The sequence below is a fragment of the Lates calcarifer genome, linkage group LG17 (genome assembly GCF_001640805.2).
Source record: "Lates calcarifer isolate ASB-BC8 linkage group LG17, TLL_Latcal_v3, whole genome shotgun sequence".
Taxonomy (NCBI): Eukaryota; Metazoa; Chordata; class Actinopteri; family Centropomidae; genus Lates; species Lates calcarifer.
In genome coordinates this window covers 1272924-1296899 of record NC_066849.1, presented here as the reverse complement: position 1 = coordinate 1296899, position 23976 = coordinate 1272924, and the positions used below count along the sequence as shown (strand labels likewise).

General features: G+C 41.5%; 2 protein-coding genes across 2 annotated transcripts in view; one reads left to right on the top strand and one right to left on the bottom strand.

Annotated features, from left to right (window-relative positions):
* Positions 1-31: 31 nt before the first annotated feature.
* On the bottom strand, positions 32-5966 carry ddx10 (DEAD (Asp-Glu-Ala-Asp) box polypeptide 10). The gene is made up of 2 exons (XM_018696363.2): positions 3518-5966; positions 32-2366 (listed from the first exon to the last, which is right to left on the bottom strand). The coding sequence occupies exons 1-2, from the start codon at positions 4865-4867 to the stop codon at positions 1161-1163; spliced, it is 2556 nt and encodes an 851-aa protein (XP_018551879.1). The 5' UTR covers positions 4868-5966; the 3' UTR covers positions 32-1160.
* Positions 5967-7200: 1234 nt separating this feature from the next.
* The window catches only part of LOC108896974 (SZT2 subunit of KICSTOR complex), a 95294-nt gene continuing 78518 nt past the window's right edge, over positions 7201-23976 (top strand). Inside the window, 18 exon segments of the mRNA XM_051077216.1 lie at positions 7201-7391; positions 9365-9490; positions 10631-10804; positions 14973-15143; positions 15862-15984; positions 16812-16974; positions 17628-17734; positions 17909-18119; positions 18862-19032; positions 19140-19371; positions 19550-19679; positions 20414-20559; positions 20820-20972; positions 21239-21353; positions 21587-21792; positions 22110-22346; positions 23312-23390; positions 23542-23630. Of these exon segments, the coding sequence (XP_050933173.1) occupies positions 7368-7391; positions 9365-9490; positions 10631-10804; positions 14973-15143; positions 15862-15984; positions 16812-16974; positions 17628-17734; positions 17909-18119; positions 18862-19032; positions 19140-19371; positions 19550-19679; positions 20414-20559; positions 20820-20972; positions 21239-21353; positions 21587-21792; positions 22110-22346; positions 23312-23390; positions 23542-23630 (2657 nt within the window). The 5' untranslated portion in view covers positions 7201-7367.

Here is a 23976-nt window from a genome sequence, read left to right as displayed (position 1 = left end):
AGAAGAAACAGTGAGACAATCTGCTATATAATTATTTTGGCACCAAGATAAAGTTTTTATTGATTCTATTTTTCAGATTTGCTCACAGGAATATAATCAGCTGCTGTTCCTAAGACACATTAATGTACTTTACACATACAGTACAGGTGGTGTACAAACCTCTCTATGCCACACTGACTGATGGACAGGTGTGTGAAAGTAAGCAGGGTTTGATCTTGTCTTCTGTCACTTATCCCATGAACAAGTGAATGCAACTGGAGAGAGATCAGGATGCAGCTGGCCAGCAGACTGAGACCTCAACTCATGACAGTGTTTAATCCTGAACTTCTAATCCTTCTAATCTATCCTAAAATCACTGTAGTACTTATGAATGCAGAGTCCTGGTCAAAGTCACTTTCACTCCATCAAACTGAACACTGTATAAATTCTTTAATAGAGGAACTCAATATCCAGGTTGATTCCTAAATGGTGATAGCTGACATTACATTACTTTTATTACATGAGACAAATCATGTTAAATATTCAATACATGACCCCCAGTCCCTCTGATGATGAAGGTGGTTATGAAGATACACTGGGACTCAGAGAGAGAGGGATAAGGGAGATGAAACAGGAAGCTCCTGACAGTGGACTGCCTTCAAACATAAAAAACTGACTCAGCTGAAAACCTCTGTGTTACAAAGCCATCACATAAACAGCAAAGCACCTCAGTTTCTCTTGGTGAGTGACAGTGACTGATCATGACACTGTCTCATATTTATATATTTAACTTAGAACTGATTCTGATTCTGATTCTAACATTTCTCTTCACAGCATCTGCCAGGTCAAATTTAATCAACAGGTCAGTGGATGTGTTAAATCCCACAAAAGCTGCAGTAATGATTTTTGGCCACTTGGGATCAGTCAAGTTAAAACACAACATCTGCCATATCGTGACCTTATGAAGTTGTTATTTACATCACTGTGAATATTGAATGTGAATCCATATCTGAACGTAGAAACTTTAAAACTGAACAGAGGAACCTGAATGTTTCTGTGTGTGGAGCTGTGTCATCACCATCCACTACCTGTTTACATTTTCTCATTTAACAACTGACTTTGTTCTCTGAACTTTATTTAACTGATGAGTTCATAGTGTCTGTAAATCCTCCCTGTTTTCTCTACCTCTGTCCTCCTAACAGATGTAAGACTAACTCCTCGTCCTCAGCCAGAGAGAGTCCAGTGTCCAGAGCAGTGTCTTCTTCATCCTGCTGTCTCGCTCTTTTCCTCCTCCCTGCTGTGAACTCCTCATCTTCCTCATCACTGCTTTCACTGCTGTTCTGTCGTTTAGCTGGCCTTTTCCAATCCTGATCCTGACCCTGATCTTCTTCCTCCTCCTCTGAGCGCAGCTTGTCAGGATCCGGCAAGGTGCTGGGGTCAAACTCATCTTCGCTGTGATTGGCCAGGTACGCCACCACCTCGTCCTCGCCCTCCTCGTCAGATTGCTGTCCGTGCTGCTTGCTGGCCTCCCTCCTGGCTGCCCTTGCCTTCAGCCTCTTCTCTCTGTGTTTGGCTTTCACCTTACGGCTGTACTCCTGCTTGTCAAACTCTTGGTCTTCGCGTTTCAGCCTCTCCCTGGCCTTCTCCACGTTGATACCTGAAACCTGCTCATCCTCTTCCTCGTCTTCAGCGGTCGCTGAATGTTGGACTGGTGGCCACAGGCGCACAGCCTCCCCTTCTTCATTAAAAGTCACTTTGGTGTTGACTTTGAAGTTTCTCTTGAGGACTTTTTTGGCCTCTTTGAACTTTGTCTCTTTTTCCATTTTCTTTTTGGAGCCTTTGGCGGGTTCCTCCGCACTCTCCTCGTCCCCTGTAAGACTGAAGACATCCTTTCTTTTGACTGTCAGCAGGTCCAAGTCTCTCAGATCGTCATCATCTTCCTCGTCGTTATTTGCGCCCAGACGTAGTGCCCTGGACTGACCCACATCTTGTCCATCATCACTCTCCTCATCCTCACTCGAGTCCTCCTCCTCCTCCTCTGAGTTTTGACCTTCCCCGTGAGGAGCGTGTCCTCTCAGCTGGGCCTTAAAGCTCCTCAGCTCTTCCTCCTCCTCAGACTGCCCCTCCTCTCTCTGCTCATCTCTCCCAGCTCTCTGTGGCTGAACCTTGTTTAAGAAGCGGACTCGAGGAGCCACAGCGAGGCCCAGAGAAAGGGCGTACTCCTGAATCTGGAGTTTAAAGACGTCAAACACCTCTTTGTTCTTCATCAGGTAGACGGAGCGCAGGTAAGAAACAAAACACCTCTGGGCTCTCTCCTTCTGCTCCTTCTCCTGGGCCAGGAAGGCTTCCAGCTTCTGCTGGACATTCTGCAGCTTGTCTGGGTTCACCTGGAATCAATCAGATTATCAGAGAAATCAATTCAGATGTTTTCTATCATATCATTGTCTATCATTAATATTGCAATTAAAAGGCACCCTGAGCAGTGTTTGGCTGCCTGTGTTGCCTGTTTTCTCTCTTTTCTCCTTCAGACCAAACTCCATTCTGTTATCTGATCACTGAGAGGGACATATCTGTCAGTGTATATACACACAGATACACACACATACAAAAAGCTCTTAGTTTATACTAAAATACATTTGATTCTGTTAAGACACTGCTGTAGGCATCCTGCTGACAAAAAAATTACATTTCTCACTGACCTGGAAATGTAAATTTGTGTGGATCTCTTACCATTAACAGTAACCACACACATGGATAATCCACATAGCTCACTGGGAACAGTTTTAATCACAACTACTTCCTACTGTAGAACCAGTCCCTGTACAAACTGTTGATGGTGAGGCTGTACACAGAGCTAAATCCCATTCAACTCCATTATACTGAGGTGAAGATGTCTCAGCACCTGGGCAGATCAAACCATAACTTGGCAGGAATATGTAACATCAGGGATGAGACAGACCAGTTATTTATTTTTTGAATGCTGATTATCTTATCACACATCAGTCTATATTTCCTGGCTGATAAACAGAGGTGCCATAGATATGTTTGAGAGAATTTAGAGTCAGTGTTTTTATTTTGTCAACAGTGCAATTCTCTTAAAAACCTAATCTAACTCATCCTTTTCAATGATGTTTGTTGTGTGTAAGAAGTGACCATTCTGATTTTTACAGCTCTCAGTTTTACAGTGTGAGATTCAAATCACCAGTTCTCTTCATTCAGGAAAATCCATTCTTCAGTCTCACTCTACAGATAACACTGAGCCTGAAACCATCAGGTATGATTTTAAATAACCACTCTTATTTTACTGTCTATTTTCTGGTTTATGGTGTGTAGTCTAATTTATCTCTGTATGCACTTTGGTACAGGGAGGATCCTGTGCTGTCTGAGTGTTGTGATGCTGTATATTGTCAGTTTATTTTCCTAAGTACTGAACATGAATTGTATAGAATAAGCCAGCTGAGTGGAACTGTACAGGATCACATGCTGCACTGGTTTCAGTGTAGGCACAGCGTGATGAGGTGCATGTGTGAGGTCTCACCTGGATCTTATTGATGGGAACCTTCTTCTCCTGCAGCTGGCTGACCATGCCCTTCTCCTCTGAGGGGAGCAGCAGCAGTAGGGCCTCTCCTCCCTCCTTGTACCTGGCGGTCCGGCCCACCCGGTGGATGTAGGTTTCAGCGTCCTCCGGACAGTCGTACTGCAGCACCCAGTTGACAGCGGGGAAGTCCAGGCCTCTGGCGGCTATGTCAGTGGCGAAAAGCACAGCATTCTGCTTCCTGAGGAAATCATTGTAGACCTCCACCCTCTTCATCTGGTGCTGCTTGCCATGCAAAGCCAGGATGGGCATGCCGGGCCTTAGACGGCAGAAGGTTCTGAACAGGTACTGTACCTCCTTGCAGCACGCAAAGAAGACTATGATCTTCTTCTTCAGGTGGCTCCTGATGAAGGAGTAGAGCATGTTGACCTTCTGGTGGAGCTCACACACCACATAGCTCTGCTCCAGGGTGGCCGGAGTGCTGAACTTGGCCTTCTCGTGAACCCACACGTACTCTGGGTCTTTGAGGCTGAGCCGGGCCAGGTCTTTGACTGACTTGGTCTGCGTGGCGGAGAACAGGAGCGTCTGCCGGGACTTAGGGAGGTTGTCCAAGATGGCGTTTAGTGTATCCGCAAAGCCCATATCCAGGATGCGGTCCGCCTCGTCCAGGACCAGCATGTGAAGGTCGGAGGCGTGGAAAGTGGCCGTCTCGTCCATGTGCTGGAGCAGCCGGCCCGGGGTGCAGATGACGATGTTGGTGCGGTGGATCCTCTCCGACTCGCTCTTCACCTCCTTGCCGCCGATGATGAGCCCCGCAGAGAACTCGTGGTTCTTGCCCACCTTGCGCAGGACTTCGAAGGTCTGGTAGGCGAGTTCTCTGGTAGGAGATATGATGAGCGCACCAAGGCCGTCCATGGAGCTCCACTGCTGTCGGTACAAACACTCCAGCACCGGGATGAGGAAGGCCAAAGTCTTCCCGGAGCCAGTCTTGGCCGCGCCGAGGACATCTTTACCTTGCAAAGCGAAGCCGATAGTCTGTCTCTGGATCTCTGTGGGCTGTCTGTACTGAGCCTCCTGCAACCCCAGCAGGGTTTTCTTTGAAATGGGGAAGTCTGAGAACTTGACAGCCTCTTTGGCGTTGATGTCTCCGTACCTGCTGACCAGCTTTTGGATGTACTCCCGTTCGACCTGCCACTCCGGCTTCTTCGTATTCGCTTTCTGTCGCTTCACTCGTGCTTTCGTCTTCGTGTATTTTTTCTTCCATTTCTCGAAGTTTTTCACCGGGTCGACGCCGTCTTTCATCTTCGCGGGTTTTGGTTTCTTTCCGAAGGAGTCCGAACGTTTGTTCTCCATGATTTAAGCCAAGAAAAACAAGAACCCCGTGCTGGTAGCACGTACATAGAACAGCTCGGTGAACAGCGTGGAGAAGACAGCTTTCCGTCGCGTCAATGTGACGTCGTGACGCGATCATCACGCGACATTGATTTCACAGAAATGAAACTACTTTGGTTATCACCTGCCAAACAGCACTATATTCCCCACGGAACCAAGAAGCTGAAAATGTACATCCCTTACATCTGTTACGTCCACCCACTCTCTTCCTGTGTGTTTTCCCTGTTACTATATAATTGCTTTATTCGTGGGCCTTATGTGAATATTTTCTGGTTTCTCTGTCTCCTGAAAACTGAAAACCTTTGGGTTTTGAGATGTTGGTTGGACAAAACAAGAAATCTGAACACGTGACCTCGAGCGTTGAGAAATTGTAACAGACAAAACTGGACATTAGTTTCAAACTCTGTCATGATTGGAGTTTTAGTGTCTTGTGAATGTCCATTATTGTATAATAATGAACCTATTGCTCATATTAGACGTATTGTGATATATTGTACACACACATATAGAAATGTCTTTGCCTTCGTGGTTATGTGTCTTGGTGAATGTGCAATATGAGAAGGAAAGAGAGATGAAGAGAATAAGAACACATGAGACCAGAGCAGAGGAGACAAAGCAGCTGAGTCAGGGTGAGTAATAAACACCTCTAGTAAGGAAGTAGAAATGGAAATAAAATAGATTCAAAATGACCACATAGCACACCATAAAGGTTAAAAAGTTTTACCTAAAAGGTTTACCTTGACCTGTTGACCATAATCATCTGCATGAGGCTGCAGAGAGGAAGAGGAGTGAAACAGCTGAAGATGGTAATGACACTGAATTCTATCACATTCACACACACTACATCACACACAAAGAGCACACTCTGGGTCAGTTCTAATGTAGATGCCTGCAGCCCTCAGCACTAATGTGTATGTGTTTATTACACATATAACACATCACCAGGTGACAGGGAAGTGTATCACCTGTCTGAAATATACCAGCTCTCAGTATATTTAACACACACTGGATACCATTCTTCTAATGCCACTCTGAAGTGATCCTAAGCGTACTCTGTGATTCACTGTGGCCTAACCATCCATCCATCCATCATGATACAAAGGCCAGTCAAACTGCTGAAATAGAATAAAAACACATGTAAAAAATATATCAAATAAATAAACAAAAGAGAGCTATTATTTCTAGCCGTTATTTTAAAATGTCTGCCTTTTCATTTAGTTCAGTGTCAGACATCTGAACCCGTTATTGATTAATCATGACTTTCTTATTTAAATAAAACTATACGATTTAAATTACTGTAATTATAATGTTACTTCACATGAATTGTCACATGAAGTCTCCAAGACACATCAGCCAAACCGTAAAGAACATGGACAAAGTAAAACCTCTCCATAGATAAACTGATGTAGGGTCTGTTTTTCTGACAAACTCACTGACTCTTCACCGTTTACTCGCCTAGTGAACCTTCCTGTTGTTTCTCGAGTAGAGAGAATCGGCGACACTTCCGGATCACATGCCGCTCAAAAACAACATACACAGAAGTTTATTGAATATGATTTCAAAATAAGAGTGTATACTAAATTGTTCTGACTAATGGTTACCTGCATTGACTACACTACACTAAAGCGAAACGTAAAAACAAGAAGAAATAAAATGATTTACTGTATAAATATAAATGTAAAAAAAGACGTGCTATTAATTAGAAAATATTATATAGTCGACAAATATATTGTGTTAGTTAATTGTGTGCTTTTGTTAGCTGAAAATAGTGTAAACTCCTATGAAACAATAGATTCAGCAGTGTTTACAGCACATAGAAGAGAAGCCTTCTAGATGCATTGAGTTCCTGATTTCCTTCAACAGATAATGTTGCTACACAATCCACAGGTTACCAGCCTTTTATGAAAGCTATTTATTCATGTCTTTGCAATCTTTCTATTCTGAAATGTCATGACAGGAAAAGTACAGGTGTTACTGATAATATTAATGATCGTTCTGTTCTATCCAACTGTGGCAATAAACCATGCCAGTTACAGTGTGACAGCATGTACAATGTCAGGACCCTAACACTCAAGCAGCTAAATGGAATTCAGCCATTATTACTGTCTTTATTCACGACTCCTCTCTTATACCGTGACATGATATACTTGCTCTGAAAATAGAGTAGTTTGTGGTTTATATTGGTGGCTGTTTGAAATTAAATGGCTGTCACATTATTTTCACAAACCTTACAGTTGTATTTCGAGAGCGCTACGCAGCTAAACGTGTTTTATTTTGAAAGATGTAACCGGAACTTTATGTGTTGTCAATCTGTCTGAACTGACACTGGTCTACAAAGACCTATTAGTAGACAAGACTGATGATAAACAAGTAAAAGGACAGAGTATTTTGCACAAACTAACGTGAATATTCGCCAGGTGAAGCTCGGTAACATCACAGCAGTCCGTATGCTACACAAGGCATGGCAGAGAGACAGGACAATGAGGTAATGTTAGCTTTTATCTGCTCTAAGAAGCACAGGGGTTGCATTGGTGTGGACAAATAGTGCACGTTTTCCATTTTGGTTATTTGTCCTAATAGTCAGAACTCGACAAAGTTCTGTTTAAAGTGAACCACACATAAAAACAGTCCCCAAACAGAGCTACGCTGACATTTCCTGACGGATAGGAAGTTATGTTAGCGGTACGTTAGCTCAGCAGCTAGCGGTATCTGCTAAGCTGCAAGTTAACATGATTAGTTAGGAAAGGTCTCCTGCTACCTTAAAGTTTGGACATCTTCCTGTGTCTCTGGCTCGTAAGCACAGTGCTTAGACGAGACCAGATCAAAAACAGTCATCTGGTTGATGTAGACCAGTTAGTGCTTTGGCAAGACAGTTTTCATCCAGCACCAAATTAGCTGGCTTATTGAAGGAATTTAATGTCTCTCCAACAGTAATCATGTATTTTCGCTGGTACGTTACGTTTGATATTAGGACACATAACCCGTAAAGATGCTTTATATTAATAAAAGAGGACCAATATTCATTAAAGGTCTTATACACACGGCAGCTGTTATATGTCCAAATGAGGGAAAAGTGATAGATTTTAAACTGACAGATTCTAAAATTAGGATTGGTATTGAGAACTGGTAGAGGTTAAATCATAATGTATTGAAGCCATTATCAACAAACTGACCTATTTACATACATGAGAAAAAAGTAATGTACTGCTCAGATTAGTTTATCATATCATTGTGTCTTCATGTGACCATGTATTTGTTGTCAGATCTTTTCATGAGTTGAACAACAGTGACTGAGTCAGATCTTTGGAGTTGGGTTTGTTGCGATCTGGACATTTCACTATAGTGCATTCAGAAAGTAGTTTTAAATGGATAAAACTGCCATTTTCACCCATCAGTCTACACTTAATAACTCATAATAACTATTGTAAACATGTTTTTACAAAGTTATTATGAATCAGTTATTAAAAATCAAAAACTGAAATCTCTCATTTATAGAGGTATTTAACTCTTTGCTGTTGCACTCCAGATTATGCTCAACTGCATCATGTCTGCTTTAATTAGCCTTAAAATGTGTATAGAACCACCTGTGGTAAATTTAATTGATTAGACATAGTGTAGTAAGGCACACAAGTAGCAAGTCATGAAGTCCAAGGAACTCTCTGTAAACCTTTATGATAAAATTATAGCGAGGCAAAGGTATTAAACCATTTCTATATTTGGAAGTTTGGAACCACCAGGTCTCTTTGTAGAATTGACCATCCAGTCAAACTAAGTAATCAGACAAGTAAGGCTTTGGTCAGCGAAGTGACCAAGAACCCAATGGTCACTCTAAGAGAGCTTCAGGCGTTCTCTGCAGAGATGGGAGAATCTGCCTAAAGGATGACCATCTCAGCAGCAGTCTATTAATCAGGCTTTTATTGTAGATTGAGATGGAAGCCACTTTGAGTGAAAGTCCCATGCCAGCCTACTTGGAGTTTGTGAAGGACTCTGAGGAAAAAGATTATCTAGTCCTGTTGAGACAGGACTTGAATCTTTTTGGTACCTCTCAAAACACTCTCTCTGGCAAACACCAGGCACTGCTCATCGCCTGCTTAATATCATCACAGTGAAGCATGGTGGATGGCAGCTGTTAAATTTCAAAAGGAAGGAGAAGTTACAGATATTAGACCAGTCCTTGAGGCAAAAAATGCTCCAGAGTTCACACTGTTGAGAGACCTGAAATCCAGGTGTGCAAAGCTTGTAGAGTCTTACCTAAGAATATTCAAACTATGATTGCTTGGTGAATTAAGGATCTGAATACTTTTGCAAAATGGAAGATTTCAGTTTTTGATTTTTAAGAAATTTGTAATGTCTGAAATGTCAATCATCTTTATTTAAAATTAAATCGACAACACAATAAGAAAGGGAGAGAAGGGATCTGAATACCTTGTGAAGCCACTGCATGTTTCTTTTAACAAGGTGGAGGAGGCTGACCAGATCTACTTGCTGATGAAGGAAGAGTATCGGATCTCTAGGAATGTGCGTCTGGCGTGGTTCCTTGGTAAACTTAACCAAGTCATCTGGCCAGCCTCAAAGCCTGAACTGGTGAGTTTATCCTGCTTCTTACCTCTTTTCTGTCCTCATGGTGGCCTAGCAGCACTAAGACTGAAAAGTGACTGAGGATATGGCACATATTTGAAGTGGTATGTCACTGTTGATGTTTAGTAGAATGTTGCTTTTTTACTGGCATACTGCTCATTATGGTATGTTGGTGGATACGGTACTGCTCTCCACTGTTATACTGCTGGTGTGCCAGTCTTGTTTTACACGCATGCAGTACAGTACGTCAACTTAATGTAGAAATCTGTCTTAAGATATGGTCAGATATTCATCTAGTTACAAATATGAACAAACACAATCTATGTTCACTAATAACACACAAATCATTGTATTGTTTGGGTGGTTGTGGCTCAGGAGGTAGAGTGGTCACCCACCAACCAGAGGGCTGGTGGTTCGAACCCCAGCTCCTCCAGTCCGCATGCCGTATCCTTGGGCAAGATGCTGAACTCTAAATCGGCCCGATGTGTGTGTGCATTGGTGTATGAATGAGTTAGAGCGCTGTGTATAGAACAAGTGCTGTATGAATGTGTGTGTGAATGGGTGAATGTGAATGAAGTGCTTTGAGTGGTTGATACGACTAGAAAAGCGCTAGATAAGTACAGTCCATTTACCATTTATGTCCATACTGAAAACATTATTCAAACACTCAGAGTGTAGGTTGGAGAAAGCATGTGAACCCCTCGGCTAATGACATTAACAAAAGCTAACTGGAGTCAGGAGTTAACAAATCTGGAGTCCAGTCAGTGAATCCTCATATTAACCTGTACAATACAAAAAAAGTTTGATTGATTGACTGACTGATTTGTTTTGAGTTTATTATTGACAAGAAGCATCTGCTGATGTGAACCATGCTTCACACAAAAGATCCCAGAAGACTTGGGATCAAGAATACCATTGGTGTATACTGAGAGGAGTGGTCTCTGCTAGTGAAACTTGAGTAACAGAAATCAACAGTTACAACAGTCAGCCAATATTCAATCTCAGTGTCACCCTGGTGGCCTCTGTCTCCGGCATTCATTTGAACAATTGATAGATTGATAATAAATAAATGCCATCTTAGAAAACTTGTTGTTCTGAACCTCAGAAATGTTGTGAATGATTAGCCACTGATGTCATCATTTACAGCTGAACTCCGAGAATGAATTGGACTTGCTGAGCATCTTACCGAAAGGATGGCAGCCGGATTTCTCCCCCACCATGTACCCCTACATGTTGATGCCGTCCACTCGGGCCACTTTCCTGGCGCGGAGGTACCGCTTCATCATCGAGCTGGACCTCAGCCCCTCCACAGGGATTGTGGTAAGACACATTTGGTTCTTGGTGTTTTGAGTCAGTGTACTGATGTGCACAAAGTTCATTATTCACTATTCATTATTCAAATTTTCCAGTGTGGAAAATTTATGATTTGGGTCTTTAAGCTCACCCGGTGATTGGTTAACTATGCTAGCTGCATGGCTGGATGGATGGCACTGTTGCTTGGCCACTCCACCAATTTGGTCTGGATTCAAATGTTGGATTTTGTGCAAACATTCATGGTCCCAACAGGATGAAATGTATTACCTTGGAAATGTTATGCGGTGCCATCATCAGGACAGACTTTTGGATTGTCTGGAGCTCAGAACCCAAAGTGTTAGGTTTGCAGTGAGACTGCTTTTGTGCTGAGGATGAGACTGAGAGCCAAGATGTGCATAGCTGGACACAGGGGGAGTGTTGGAGGCAAAGAACAGGAGGACAGTGTTGCTTCCCTGAAATTTCCCAGCACTGAGTGTATGAGGCCAGCTGGATGTTAGCTATTGCTACCATTTTTGTTTTGTATGTCTTAGTGTCCTGCAGCCTGACTTTTTGCATGTCGTGGTGAATCCTTGGAGATTAGGTCAGGTTCTGTCCATCGGTGATAAGGGAACATGTACGCTGGTATCCTGGAGAGCATTCTTAACTGTGAAGTCACAAAGGGGTTTTCTTCACCTTGCAAATAATTTCCAGTCAAATAATTTGCAAGACTTGTGCTCATCAGTCTTTGGTTTTCCTGTAGTGTACCTGCCTTTTTTAAATTTTTGTTATTTTTTTGGAAGTACTCAACTGTTGATTTTGGCAAACCAACCGTCTTTGATATCTCTCTGATAGGTCTTTTCTTTTTAGTTTCATCTTCACATCTTTACATATTTACAGACAACTCTACCTCATAAACAACATCTTTTAGTCAACTCTGAGTGTCCAATTACACAGCCTGAAAAACCAAAAAATGCCCAAACTGTCCAAATACTTACAAAGAGGACCAATGTAAACCCATCAGAACCCATGAACTTTCACAGTTAAACTGCTGAATTAAAAATAATCACATACCACAAATACAAAAAAAGTGATGTTTCAGTTTTACTTCTCTCTCAGCTGGTTTCATGTATTTGTTAAATTGATTTTATGTTCATGTTCTGTGGCTTCAGAGATTAAGTTTATGGAGAGAGCTGCACCTGTTGAGAGAGAGAAAGGGGTGTTGGGGTGTTGGGAAAGAAGTGGAGTAAGCAGCAGTGAGTTAAAAATAACATGAATACTAGACTTGAAGGCGGGTACTATACAACAGGGTCCCCGGGGCAGCTCAGATCTGGAACCCCAGTGACCAAAGGCAATCGAGAAGTCAAGAGCATTGACCAGCAGCGTTTAACAGGTGGTTTCCTTACCCCAGTCATCTGCCACATTTGCTGTTGTGCTTGGCTGAGTCATTGTTCAAAAATGTTGTTTATGTCACCTGGTTTTCTCCTCATGACTTTTAACTTCTTCCTGGTTTTTGCCTGCCTGCGTGCACCCTGTCTAGGTGTTGTTTTCTTCTGTTGATTGCCAGTCTGTCAACAACCTCTGCCTTGTCTTTGACCTAGTAAATGTCTTTTTAGCTTCACCTAGCATAAATTTGAGTCACTGTGGCCTCTGATTGAACCTTGATTGGTTTTTGATCCTCTCAGAATAATAATTTGATGCCAGGATCAAACTATTACAGTGTTGTGTGCTGAGGAAATACGTTTATGCTAAGGTTTTATCAGAGTATGCCCTGTACAAATCCTCAGCCCTCCCAACAGTACAAAACCCAGTCAAGAATAAAGAGTACACTCTTTTTAAACATATGAACCCCAAAGCAGTGCTCTTACCATTCTTCTCCTCTGTAATGTGACTGTCGTTACACTGAAGAGTGCCCTCCAGTGATCAAAGTGTGGAAAACATACAATGTTGTATGTAGTATAAAAAAGAAAGTGGTTTTAATAACAATTCTGATGTGAAGTCTGTCTCCATGAAATAAAGTACTTAGTTATTTTTTCCCCTTATTTCTCTGTTTAATCAGAAAATAAAGATGAATCAAGTGACTCAGGTTTGGAAACCAGAGATATGACAAAATTAAGACAGATAATTAAGGGAATGAAAAAAAGACAGGTATCTAAATCCAGTACACATGAAGACATTGCAGAAGCACTGAGCTGCTTCAGATTCTCTTGTTTGATTTGTCTTGTTCATGCAAAAACTGAGCAGAGGTAAAAGAAATGGAAAGAAAGGATTAGATCATTTAAGTATCAAAATAAATGAATTAAAGCACCTAACCACATGGCCTAACCTAAGAGAAAATATAAAAATATAAAAGTTTTAATTATTTTAATAATGCCATCTTCAGGATGTTGAGTCATGTAAGTAGCTTAGTAACTTTATTGTAGTTAATAGTTCAATCTTGTCTTAATCTACAGTCCACTTTAATCCTTAATCCTTAATTCTTCTGGTGAAGTTAACTCCTGATGTGTGTTGTGTTTGCACCACAGGTGTGTGTAAACTCTGAGAGGTCTCATAGGCTTATATGTCTTATAAGCAAGACTGGAGCAGGTCACAGACTTTAACCTCCTCAGATCTGTGACTATTGGTCCTAAAAGCAGCTTATTAGCTTCAACACCTGGACCTGTGTGGTGCTGGACCACAGTGAATCACAGAGTACGCTTAGGATCACTTCAGAGTGGCATTAGAAGAGTGGTATCCAGTGTGTGTTAAATGTACTGAGAGCTGGTATATTTCAGACAGGTGATACACTTCCCTGTCACCTGGTGATGTGTTATATGTGTAATAAACACATACACATTAGTGCTGAGGGCTGCAGGCATCTACATTAGAACTGACCCAGAGTGTGCTCTTTGTGTGTGATGTAGTGTGTGTGAATGTGATAGAATTCAGTGTCATTACCATCTTCAGCTGTTTCACTCCTCTTCCTCTCTGCAGCCTCATGCAGATGATTATGGTCAACAGGTCAAGGTAAACCTGGAAAACAAACAACCAAACACTCAGTTGTGCACTGTGATATGATGATGATGATTAGCGGTGCTAATTACCAATATAAATAAAGCAAGTGACTGACTAATTATTGTACTGGCCCAACTATAAGACAACCTTGATTACATTCTTCAGTGTTTCATAGAAAATTAATTCTTTTCTTTCTAGATCAAGTTAATAAATGTATTACAGTGATCTTAAAAGGTGGAAGAGGACATTATAATCTCTCTCTCTTGCTGTTTAATCTTGTGTTGCAGCAGCCTTTGTTAACCTGGCACCATGCAGTCCACACCTGTGTCCTGTTAAAAGTGTTTCTCAAATTGTAACAGGTCTGACAGTAAGATTGCTGTCATGCTTTTTGCATAAAAATGATGAGAATGAGGTGGTTATTCAGACATGAGATCAACATGTTCCATTACCATCAAATTAAGGTAATTAAGGGAGCACTACACCCTTAGCTGTCCCTGTGTGTATTCACAGGAGAGTATAACTGAGGCCTCATGGAGAAGTCCATTCAGTTTTATGTGTACTGGAACTGGCATAGGCCGTGTGTTGGCAGATAGGTAGCGAGACATTTCAGAACAGCTATGCCAGGTATGTTTGAGGTAATTTAGAAAAAGTGTTCAAATCAATTATGTCCATCAGAGAAAACTGATTAGTCTATTTTGCAACTATTAAATCTCTCTGCAGATTTTGATCACAATTCTTTAAAGCTGCATTGATCAGATATTTTTGTTTTATCAGTGTGTCAAAGTACTACTGTACTGGGTGATAAATTCACAAAGAATCATCATCAACACTGCAGTTGCCTTTTTATTGACTTATTAACGGTTGACTTACTGACAGCTGCTTTCAGTGAAAAAGCTCTGATAAACCCACTGACCAGCAGCACACACACACACACACATACACACACACAGAGTCAGAGCAGCAGCTGGTATAGTGGATATAGTGGAGCATTTAGCAGAGGCAGACATGAGAGACATTGTGGTAATACAAAGCAGCATATACTTCTTTGTTAATGTTACAGTTTCACAGCTGTTGGTGTTGTGTATATATCAGTACAGTGCAAAGCCTCTATCTGAAAAAAACTGGTGCTGTAGAAATTACTGACTGAGTGTGGAAATGAATTCTTAATTTGTATTTGAGGTGTGTTTTGTTTTCTGTTCTGCAGGATGACAGCACAGGAGAGATGATCTTCGATGAGGTTTTTCATGCCTTGTCAAAGTGTCTGGCTGGTCTGTCTCAACCATTCAAAGTCCCTGGAACTGATCAGCTTTTCAAGCCTAAGATCTTCATCACCATCTTGGCGTATTCTTCGATTATTGGCCTCACTTCCCATCAGGTCTCAGGACAGTAGCTTAAACGTCATCCTGTTTTTGTTTCTTACTCACGTTTTGCAAAAAGAGACCCAGCTACCTTGATATGAATGTCTTAGAGAATAACTTCATACTACACTGTAAAAAACTGTTCTAAAGCAAACTGAATTTTTTTGAAATTAATATTGTTTTATAGTTTTTGCTGTCACAGTTGAGTTCCACCTTGTGCACATATGCATTGTAAACTGTCTGGGTGCTGCACTGTAGTTCCGCCTTTTCCGTCACATAAAATAACATGAAGAGCAATGCTGTTTGAAACTTTTTACCCAAATAACCTAACCTTGGGTCCTCAACAATATACCCACAAAGTTTGAAGTCGGTCGGATGAGCGGTTGTTGAGAAAATCAAAAGACAGACAGAGATTCCTCCATTTATAGTCAGATCACAGTTACTTTACTCTATTTCTTATATGCCAACTGTACAACATGAAATCTTATTCAAAAGAAACTATTTTAACTGGTCTTAAACTAAACTGAACCTAAGTGCAGTGAAATAGTCTTTAGGATTGTCCTCGTTTTGGTTGATGTTTCAGTAGGAATAGGCTCATATTATTATACGTACATGGTGTGTTGTTCTGAGTGCAGAACACTGACTTTACATACATGTTGTATTTGTTTCCATGTGATACATAAAGCCAGTGCAGATGTTGTTTCAGTCCTCTGACAGCTCTGACTCCCCCTGCAGGTTTTGGTGCAGGGCTGTCAGCTTGATAAGACGGACCTCGATGACTTCATGCATCACATCTATCAGCAGCTCAGAGCAGTGGAGAGCAACATTGCAGAAGTCCTACATCAGCAGCACCAACAGGCAAGTGCACATGAACAGCATTTACACTGCACTTTAAACATTTTATGAAGATGAGACAAGATGATGAAACAACAGATCTCATTAAAAAAAAAAAAAAAAAAAAAAAAAAATATATATATATATATATATATATATATATATATATATTTATATCAACATCACCTGTATCAGCCTCTCTGAAGTCTTAGTGAATATGGCTGGTGATATTCTACATTTATATAACCGTCAACAAATCCCATGTGCAGACCCAAACCAGCAATGAAGTATTCTATGTGTATCAAATTTATTGTTTTATTTTAGTGAGCCACACTGTTGCACTAGATATCATTCATTACCATGAACACACACACACACACACAGGTTTATTCTGACTCAATCCCACACTGAGTTTCCATCTGATAGTTGAAGAGATGTTTCAGTCTGGACCAAAGCAGTCAATGTTTGTTTGAGGAATACTACAGTGACCAGCTCTTTATGTCCTTAGTAGGAGCCAATGAGCAGACAGCAGACAGCATCGTGGAGCCAAAGAACTGAGAGACAGATGAACACATTGTTGATTTTGGTTTTGCAATTTGCATTTGTCCACATTAAGAAAAGTCCACAAGAATTCCCACCTTATGGGCATAACTGGTGCTAGCAGTCGAGTATCCTGATATACTGATGAATCCCACAGTTCCTTCCAACTGGATATGCCAGCATTTTGATAGAATAGGGACAAATGTTGCATCTTCAGTGGGTCTTTAAGTTTAGACTTGGTGTAAAGGTGTTCTCTGGTCTTGAATGTTGAAGAAATTCACTTTGTATTTATTTTCTTCCTGTGCCTTTAGTCTGTGGAGCCAATCCAAAACTCAGGTCTCCATAGCAACAACCCAGACAACCAGCCCCACAGGAAGCCAGGCATTTCCATGGTGTCAGCTGATATGGGTCTGGTCAGCATGGTACGCCAGGGCATCCTGGCCCTTCAGCTGCTGCCTCCAAACTCCAGTGCAGGTAGGTGTGCCTGATGTATCCACATTGTCATTTAGGCTCTTGAACAAGGGCTTGTGTAAAGAATTAGGAGTTCCTCCTTTACTGAGTTGCTAGTTTCCTATTGAATAAGTCCAGTCTTTCTCTCTTGGCCTTTGACTGGGAAGCCACTGCATCTGCAGCTTCTCTACATCCCATTTTGCCATTTTTCTGCCTCTGCACCGGCAACATCCATGGCTGCAGGCTTTATGTTTTTGGGTTGTCTGTCTGTCTCATTCTTGTGAACATGATATCTCAGGAAATTTGGCACAAATGTTCACTTGGGCTCAATGATGAACTGAGTGGATTTTGGTGGTCGAAGTTCTAACACAAACATTCATTCACATTCAAACAAGAATTCACTCTCTAATTATCTGTGTAACTCAGGCTATAATTCTCATTCACCTCACCAGTATTTTTCACTGGAGTGAAAAACAGCAGAGTCATGGTGACCGTTAACACAGAAAACAACAGCCTAAAGTGCATCAGTTAGGAGTACATCTTTTACATAGTAGAAGCACATTGTGTGACTTTTATCACACTTAATTAGAAGATGCTATTATTGATTTAAAATGTGTGTGTGTGTGTGTGTGTGTGGTGTGTGTGTGTGTGTGTGTGTGTGTGTGTGTGTGTTCCAGGTATCATTATAATCACAGATGGAGTGACCAGTGTTCCTGATGTAGCAGTGTGTGAAACCCTGCTGAACCAGCTCAGGAGTGGAACCATTGCTTGCTCCTTTGTGCAGGTAAATAATATCTGGATGTTTGTTAGTGATGCAGCCTCATTTTTCAAGTGTAATGTGAAATGATGATAATGAAAATGATTCTGTAATCTTGATTCAGACTGGATGAGACATTTAGAATCTCCTACACTGAGGAGTCTGACTGCTCTTCTTTGATTTGTGTTTGACCTTGTCCAGGTTGGCGGTGCATACTCCTATGACTGCAGCTTTGGATACATCCCCAATGTAGAGCTGATGAAGTTCATCTCATTAGCTACCTTTGGCTCATACCTGCCCAGCTGCCCTGAAGTGGACCTGAATAGTCAGGAGATGAATGCCTACCACAAGGCCTTCTTAACCTACTCCTTCCTCAAGACCCCTGAGTCTATGAATTCAGAGTACTTCTGTGGTGAGACAGCTATGCATAGTTCAAGTTTAGAAACTGAGACTGTTTGTAGGTTATTACTTGACTGAGAGAGTCTGTCTGTGTCTCTGCCCCTACCCTGCCACATGGATAGAGGCGAGTCTAATGCATCTGCATAGAAATTTGCAGCCTTGAATTATACCACCCCCCCCTAAAAAAAATGTTGCAAGATGTGGTAAAATATGGTATTTATACAAACAGAACACAACAAAACAGGCAATTGAGCCCAAATTGTAATTCAATACAATTTATTATGAAACAGAATAAACGTGTGTCATCTGCAAATGAAGTACATGTCAGTGTTTGGAAGACAAATATCATGTATCTGCAAAATAAACAATAATAATAACAATTTCTAGGTCCATGATAATTACCATTGCCATTAATGGTAACTGATTAATAATTACCTATTCTTCAGATATGACCGTTTTAGATCAACTGAACTGAAGTAAAAATGTAGAACTTTACCACCACTATCCTACTGAAGGAGCTCACTTTAGACATTTGTCAGTTTTGGGACAAAGCTTTTGTAAAATGTGTTTATATATTTGTTTTATACATATTGAATTAATGGCTTAGGGCATTTTCATTACCTTGTTTTAGGTTCCACTGACATTAGTTTCTAGTATCAGAGAATGGTTTTTATTGGTACTGATGATGATAATGATGACTACGATGACAATGAAAGTTAGTAGGCCAACGTACCAACTACTTCACTGTTTTGTAGTTTCCCAGCACAAACTGTTCAATGAGCACCTGGTGTCAGCCAGTGGAAACCCCGCCCTGGTCATGAGGAGGAAGAAGCACACAGAGAAGGAAGTCCATGCTCATTTAATCAGCGTAGTGTCTGTGCGTCTGAGAGAGGGCTACACCATCAGAGAGATCAGCCTCACCAAAGGTAATCTGTCTCAGATATTTGAAATGTCCAAGAGCAAATAGCTCAGCAGTATAGTGCAGTGTTAGACCTTTGATTCTTGTTGATAATGAAGCTCCTAATTTCTTAAGGTGGGACACAGCTGGAGGTGAAGTTAGTGCTGTTATGGAAACACAACATGCATATCGAGTACCTGGCAGCCGCCTCCTGGCCACTGGACCCAGCCAAGAGAACCACAAGGGTGGAGGTGACGATGGAGGGAAGCTATGACATCCTGCATGACATCAGCTGCACCCAGAGGAAACCCATCACCAGCCCGTACCGCACCTCCGTCATCCGTCGCTTCTGGAACACACTACAGAGGTACAGCATCTGTGTCTGGAGGAGGAAAATATGATTTCCAGTGAAAAAGCTGTGGAGGTTCTGCTCATTTTCTCCAACATGTAGAACATTGAAATAGTAACAGTGTTTTGATAGAGACTGATTGCTGGATGCATTGTTTACTAACTACATGTTTACTAATTAATTTGCGTCCTTTCAGCATCAACCAGACTGATCAGATGTTGGTGCATCTCCAGGCATTTAATTCAATTCCTGAGAACTACATGATTCCTGAGAGCACCAAAAACGGAGTTCCTCTGTTCTACATCCCCCCAGGCTCTACCACTCCGGTACTGTACACACCTTTACTCTTCATCCTTCACCAGGACAACTCCACTCATCTTCAGTGTAGCATTACCTAAATACTGAGTGTGTTAGCTTTTTTAAATGAAAACTGTACATCTTTATATAGTTAATGACTGAACATCTTTCATGAAAGCCACTCAGTGTTGAATATAGTGATGTAAACTGTATTTTTTGGTACTACCATCTGAAAGTACCTGAGAATGGAATTCTCCACATAATGGCTTTAAGCTGTATGTAGAAAAATACAGAATCTAAAGCACTTGCCACCTCAGGTTTATGAAGCCTTCTCATGTTACTGAATGGCCTTAAAGTAGCAAGGTGTCAGACGCTGCTGCTGTTTGAAGTAGCTTTACAGATGTCAAAAAAACTGGTCAAGAGAAAGTGACATTAAAGGATATGTCGTGCGATCTTCATTGTATTACAGTGATCAACACTGTTGATGACATGTTCCCTCATCCCCATGAACACACACTGTAGTTTATTTTGACTCAGTGCCATGCACACACTGTCCTGCTGCCCAGTAGAATCTGTGTGTTTGATTAAAAACCACACCCAGCAACTGTTTTAGGAAATTGCTGACACAGATGACCACTGAATTTTACACTGCTGATCTGCCTTTCTCAATTAATGGTGATGAAGTTGGACTTAAAATCCTTGTATCCTCTCTCCTTTTCTACTGTTTGCATACCTCCTTCAACTGAGTAATCTCTGTTTCCAGGTCCTGTCCTTGCAGCACAGTGGATCCAAAGACTCCCCTCAGTCCCAATTTGCTTCCTACTGGAAGCCCATCCTCTCCATGGACGCCAACTTCTGGCAGAGATGGCTCCACATGCATCGTATCGCCATCATCCTTGAACATGACATGTGAGAAACCTATAGTTGTGTTTTATGATTAAAGGTGACTTGCACTGCCTGGACTGTAGGTAACAGCCTCACTGATACCAAATAGACTAGATAGAAAAGACAGTGGTTGTGTGGATGTTGGTCCATAGAGGTGTATCAAGTGATAATATCTATCTATATATCTATATATCTATCTATACTATATATCTTTCTACCTATTGCACAGACAGCTTGTTTTCTTCTGTCAGTCTGTCATTACATTAAAAACATTGTTCCCCAAGGCCTGTCCCCAAACACCTGCACACAGCTGGAAACAATGGACGTTACAGCACCATTCAGTGTCGTATCTCCCACTCTGCCCTGACATCACTGCTGAGGGACTGGAGCAGCTTTGTGCTGGTGGAGGGTTATTCATATGTTAAACTCATATACAGGTGAGACAACAGAAACACCAGTATCAGTTGTGATCCAACAATCTTGTCAAGGAAAAAACTATGCTTTTGTTAAAGTGCTCACAAATCATGTCCACATGAAATTTAAGGCCAAGATGTTGCAAGCAGATTACGGTGGGACACCACTGCCTATAATCACAGCACTCTGATCTTTAAAATGAGAAACTGATGTTGAAAAATATTTAAGTTCCTGAAAAAAAAAAAGATTTAACAAATTAATGACTAATGAATGACTTCTGTCTCCATAGTTCATCTGACCAGCCTCCCACGTCTTTCTACCTGGTCCGTCTCATCTCCAAGACGCCCTGCATGGTGCTGCGTCTTGGCTTCCCTATCGGTACACCAGCCCATGTTAGAAACAAGGTACTGAGGGTGAATGTAGTATCAGGAACACTCTGAAACTGAGTCTGTCTTTGTGAACGTGGAAATGTTAGTTAGCTGATGAGGGCCATGAGAGGAGATGGAGTTGAATACTCTGGAAATAGTTAGCAAGTGCACCTTTGTTTACTTTGTTTAAATACTCTCTCCAAGAGAGATCAGGTGCATTTAGGTCCAAACACCTGGTAACCCATTATGATATTTGTGTTTGTCTACAGATTGTGGATGAGCTGCGAGAACAGATCCTCAAACTTCGTTTCCCTCACCGTGTTCAGAACAAAGAGGTGACCCCCAAGACCAAGAGGAAAATTGTTGGCCATCCCTCTCCATCCAAATCTCCCTCCATCCCTGCTCCCAAACCTGCGCTGTCAGACAGACCCTGTGTGGTGGTCCTCAATAAGCCCCTGGAGAAGCTGCTCATAAGGTCAGCGTATGTGATAGCAGGTCATCGTAACTGCACAGCAGGAGCCAGGCTGTGTCACAATTGTTTCAACGTTTTTTGGAATGTTTACAGGACATTTGGCACATGCAAGTTTGTGATCTGTCATGTTTCTCGCCTTTTAGAAATATTGCTTGCATTGTTAGAAATCCTAAATCAAAAGTTGGTTACAACTGGCTGTTGTAACCAGTTACTAGCCAATAACTGTAATGTGTAAACAGACTCTAACAGTGTATCCTGTGTGTGAAAGGAGACTGACAGCTGAGCACATTGTATTGGAATGAACCATGGATGCTTTGCAGGTATGAGAAGCTGCCATTGGACTTCAGGACTCCCTTCATTTTAAACATGGAGAACTTTCTGCAGCCCTGCAACAGTGCCGTGCCCCTCAGCATGGCAGCCAACCGGACAGCCTCCTCCACCCTGGCCTCTCTGTCCCGTTACTTCTTGCACCAGCGCTGGGTGTGGGCCGTACAGAGCAGCCAAGGAGCAGCTGTGGCTATGCAGGCCGTTGCTCACATCCTGTCCATGCTCTCTGAGTGAGTTCACACACTTTGCCTTATGACATTTTGATTTTGTTATGTAGTACTTTGACTTTGTTCAGAAAACAAACCAATTTGCCTGTGTGTCTGTCAGTTATCTGGAGTTTATATGCATGGGGGCTTCAGTGTCAAGCACACCGAGGGCGTGCTGTTTCCCACTCAGTATTATAGTATTTGGGTGAAATTCTCCATAAAGTCAATATACTGTTTATTTCCACAGCACTAATTCCATCATTACTCACCACCCTGATGCTCACACCTTCTATTCTCTGACAAAAATCTGAATCAGAAAAAACTTTGTTGCAAGATGAAAATTTATCTTTGATATGGTCCAGTGCTGTTTTCATACACTAACTATTTTCAGTCACTTTTTTATACAAATACCATTAAGTTGTTGTCAATGAAACTCAAGACTTCCTGCAGATGTCTCACAATAAAATCTCCCAAGCAGCCACAGGGATATGGCCCTACCCTTTTCAGGTGGACCTTTAATTTAACTGGAAATGTTGCATTTTATTGACAGTAACTTAACACTCTAATCAGGGACGTACCTTACTTATTCCTCCTTGACACTGTTATTAAAGACCTGGTCATTATTTGAATAGTTTAAATGATACTTTACAGGGATGTTGTGTTCACTACTTGAGTGGATGATAATCTAAGGTTTTGTTTTAATAAACTAGTGTCTGAAAGCAGCCTGTCTTGATATTATATACACAGGTTGTTAGTACATTACATACATTCAGTGGTGCATTGCAACAGACTTGACTAAACAGTTGAACAGTAACTACAGTAAATACAAATGTGACCTTAGGCTTCTTATTTCATCAGTGCAGAATAATAACTTGTTCAGCACTGTTTGGTTCATAGATGCCAAAAGACACACAGCTGGGTTGGTTTAATGAGAGATAAGCAGCTTTGTGGAAGTTGTTGCCTGACAAGCTTTCTTGATGTTTATGCAGCATCCGCCTATCAGAAGGCTTTCATTTTGCCGCCAGTGGAGAAGGCATCGTAAACATGGTGATCGAGCTGCCGATGAAGGTAAAGAAGAGAAGGACATCAAGTCTCTCCGAACATGAAGAGATGAAGGTTTCTTTTTACACCATTTGGTTGGTTGTATCTTCAGTACAGCTGTGTGTGGTAATACTGGTGGTCCTAATTTGTTTTGTCTGAACTGAATTTCAATCCTCAGGGGATGTCAGGACACACAGACAGAGAGAGTCACTCTTGCATTGTTCAGTACATCCTGTTTCCACCTCACTCTACCTCCACTAAGGACAGGTAAGACTGACAGCAGTCATCTGCATAGAACGCCTTATTTTAAACACTGTGGTCAGATTGAATTCGTCAGTATTGCTTATCCTGATAAGAGAGAATTGCTCTTCTGTTTCACTCTGACATAGATTTTCTGTTTGGGAGGGGGGGGGGTGTATCAGTCCTGCTCTCACAGTTTCAGTTGACATGGAAGCTGTGGCAGCAGTTGCTTGAAGCAGTTAACATTCTTCATTACATTCAAAGACATATCACAATCTGAGAGCCTTTGTTCCTGAAAGTTGACTCACACAACAACCTGTTCAACCGTGTCCACCTTATTCAGGCATTCTTCTGCCTCTGGTTTCCATGGATG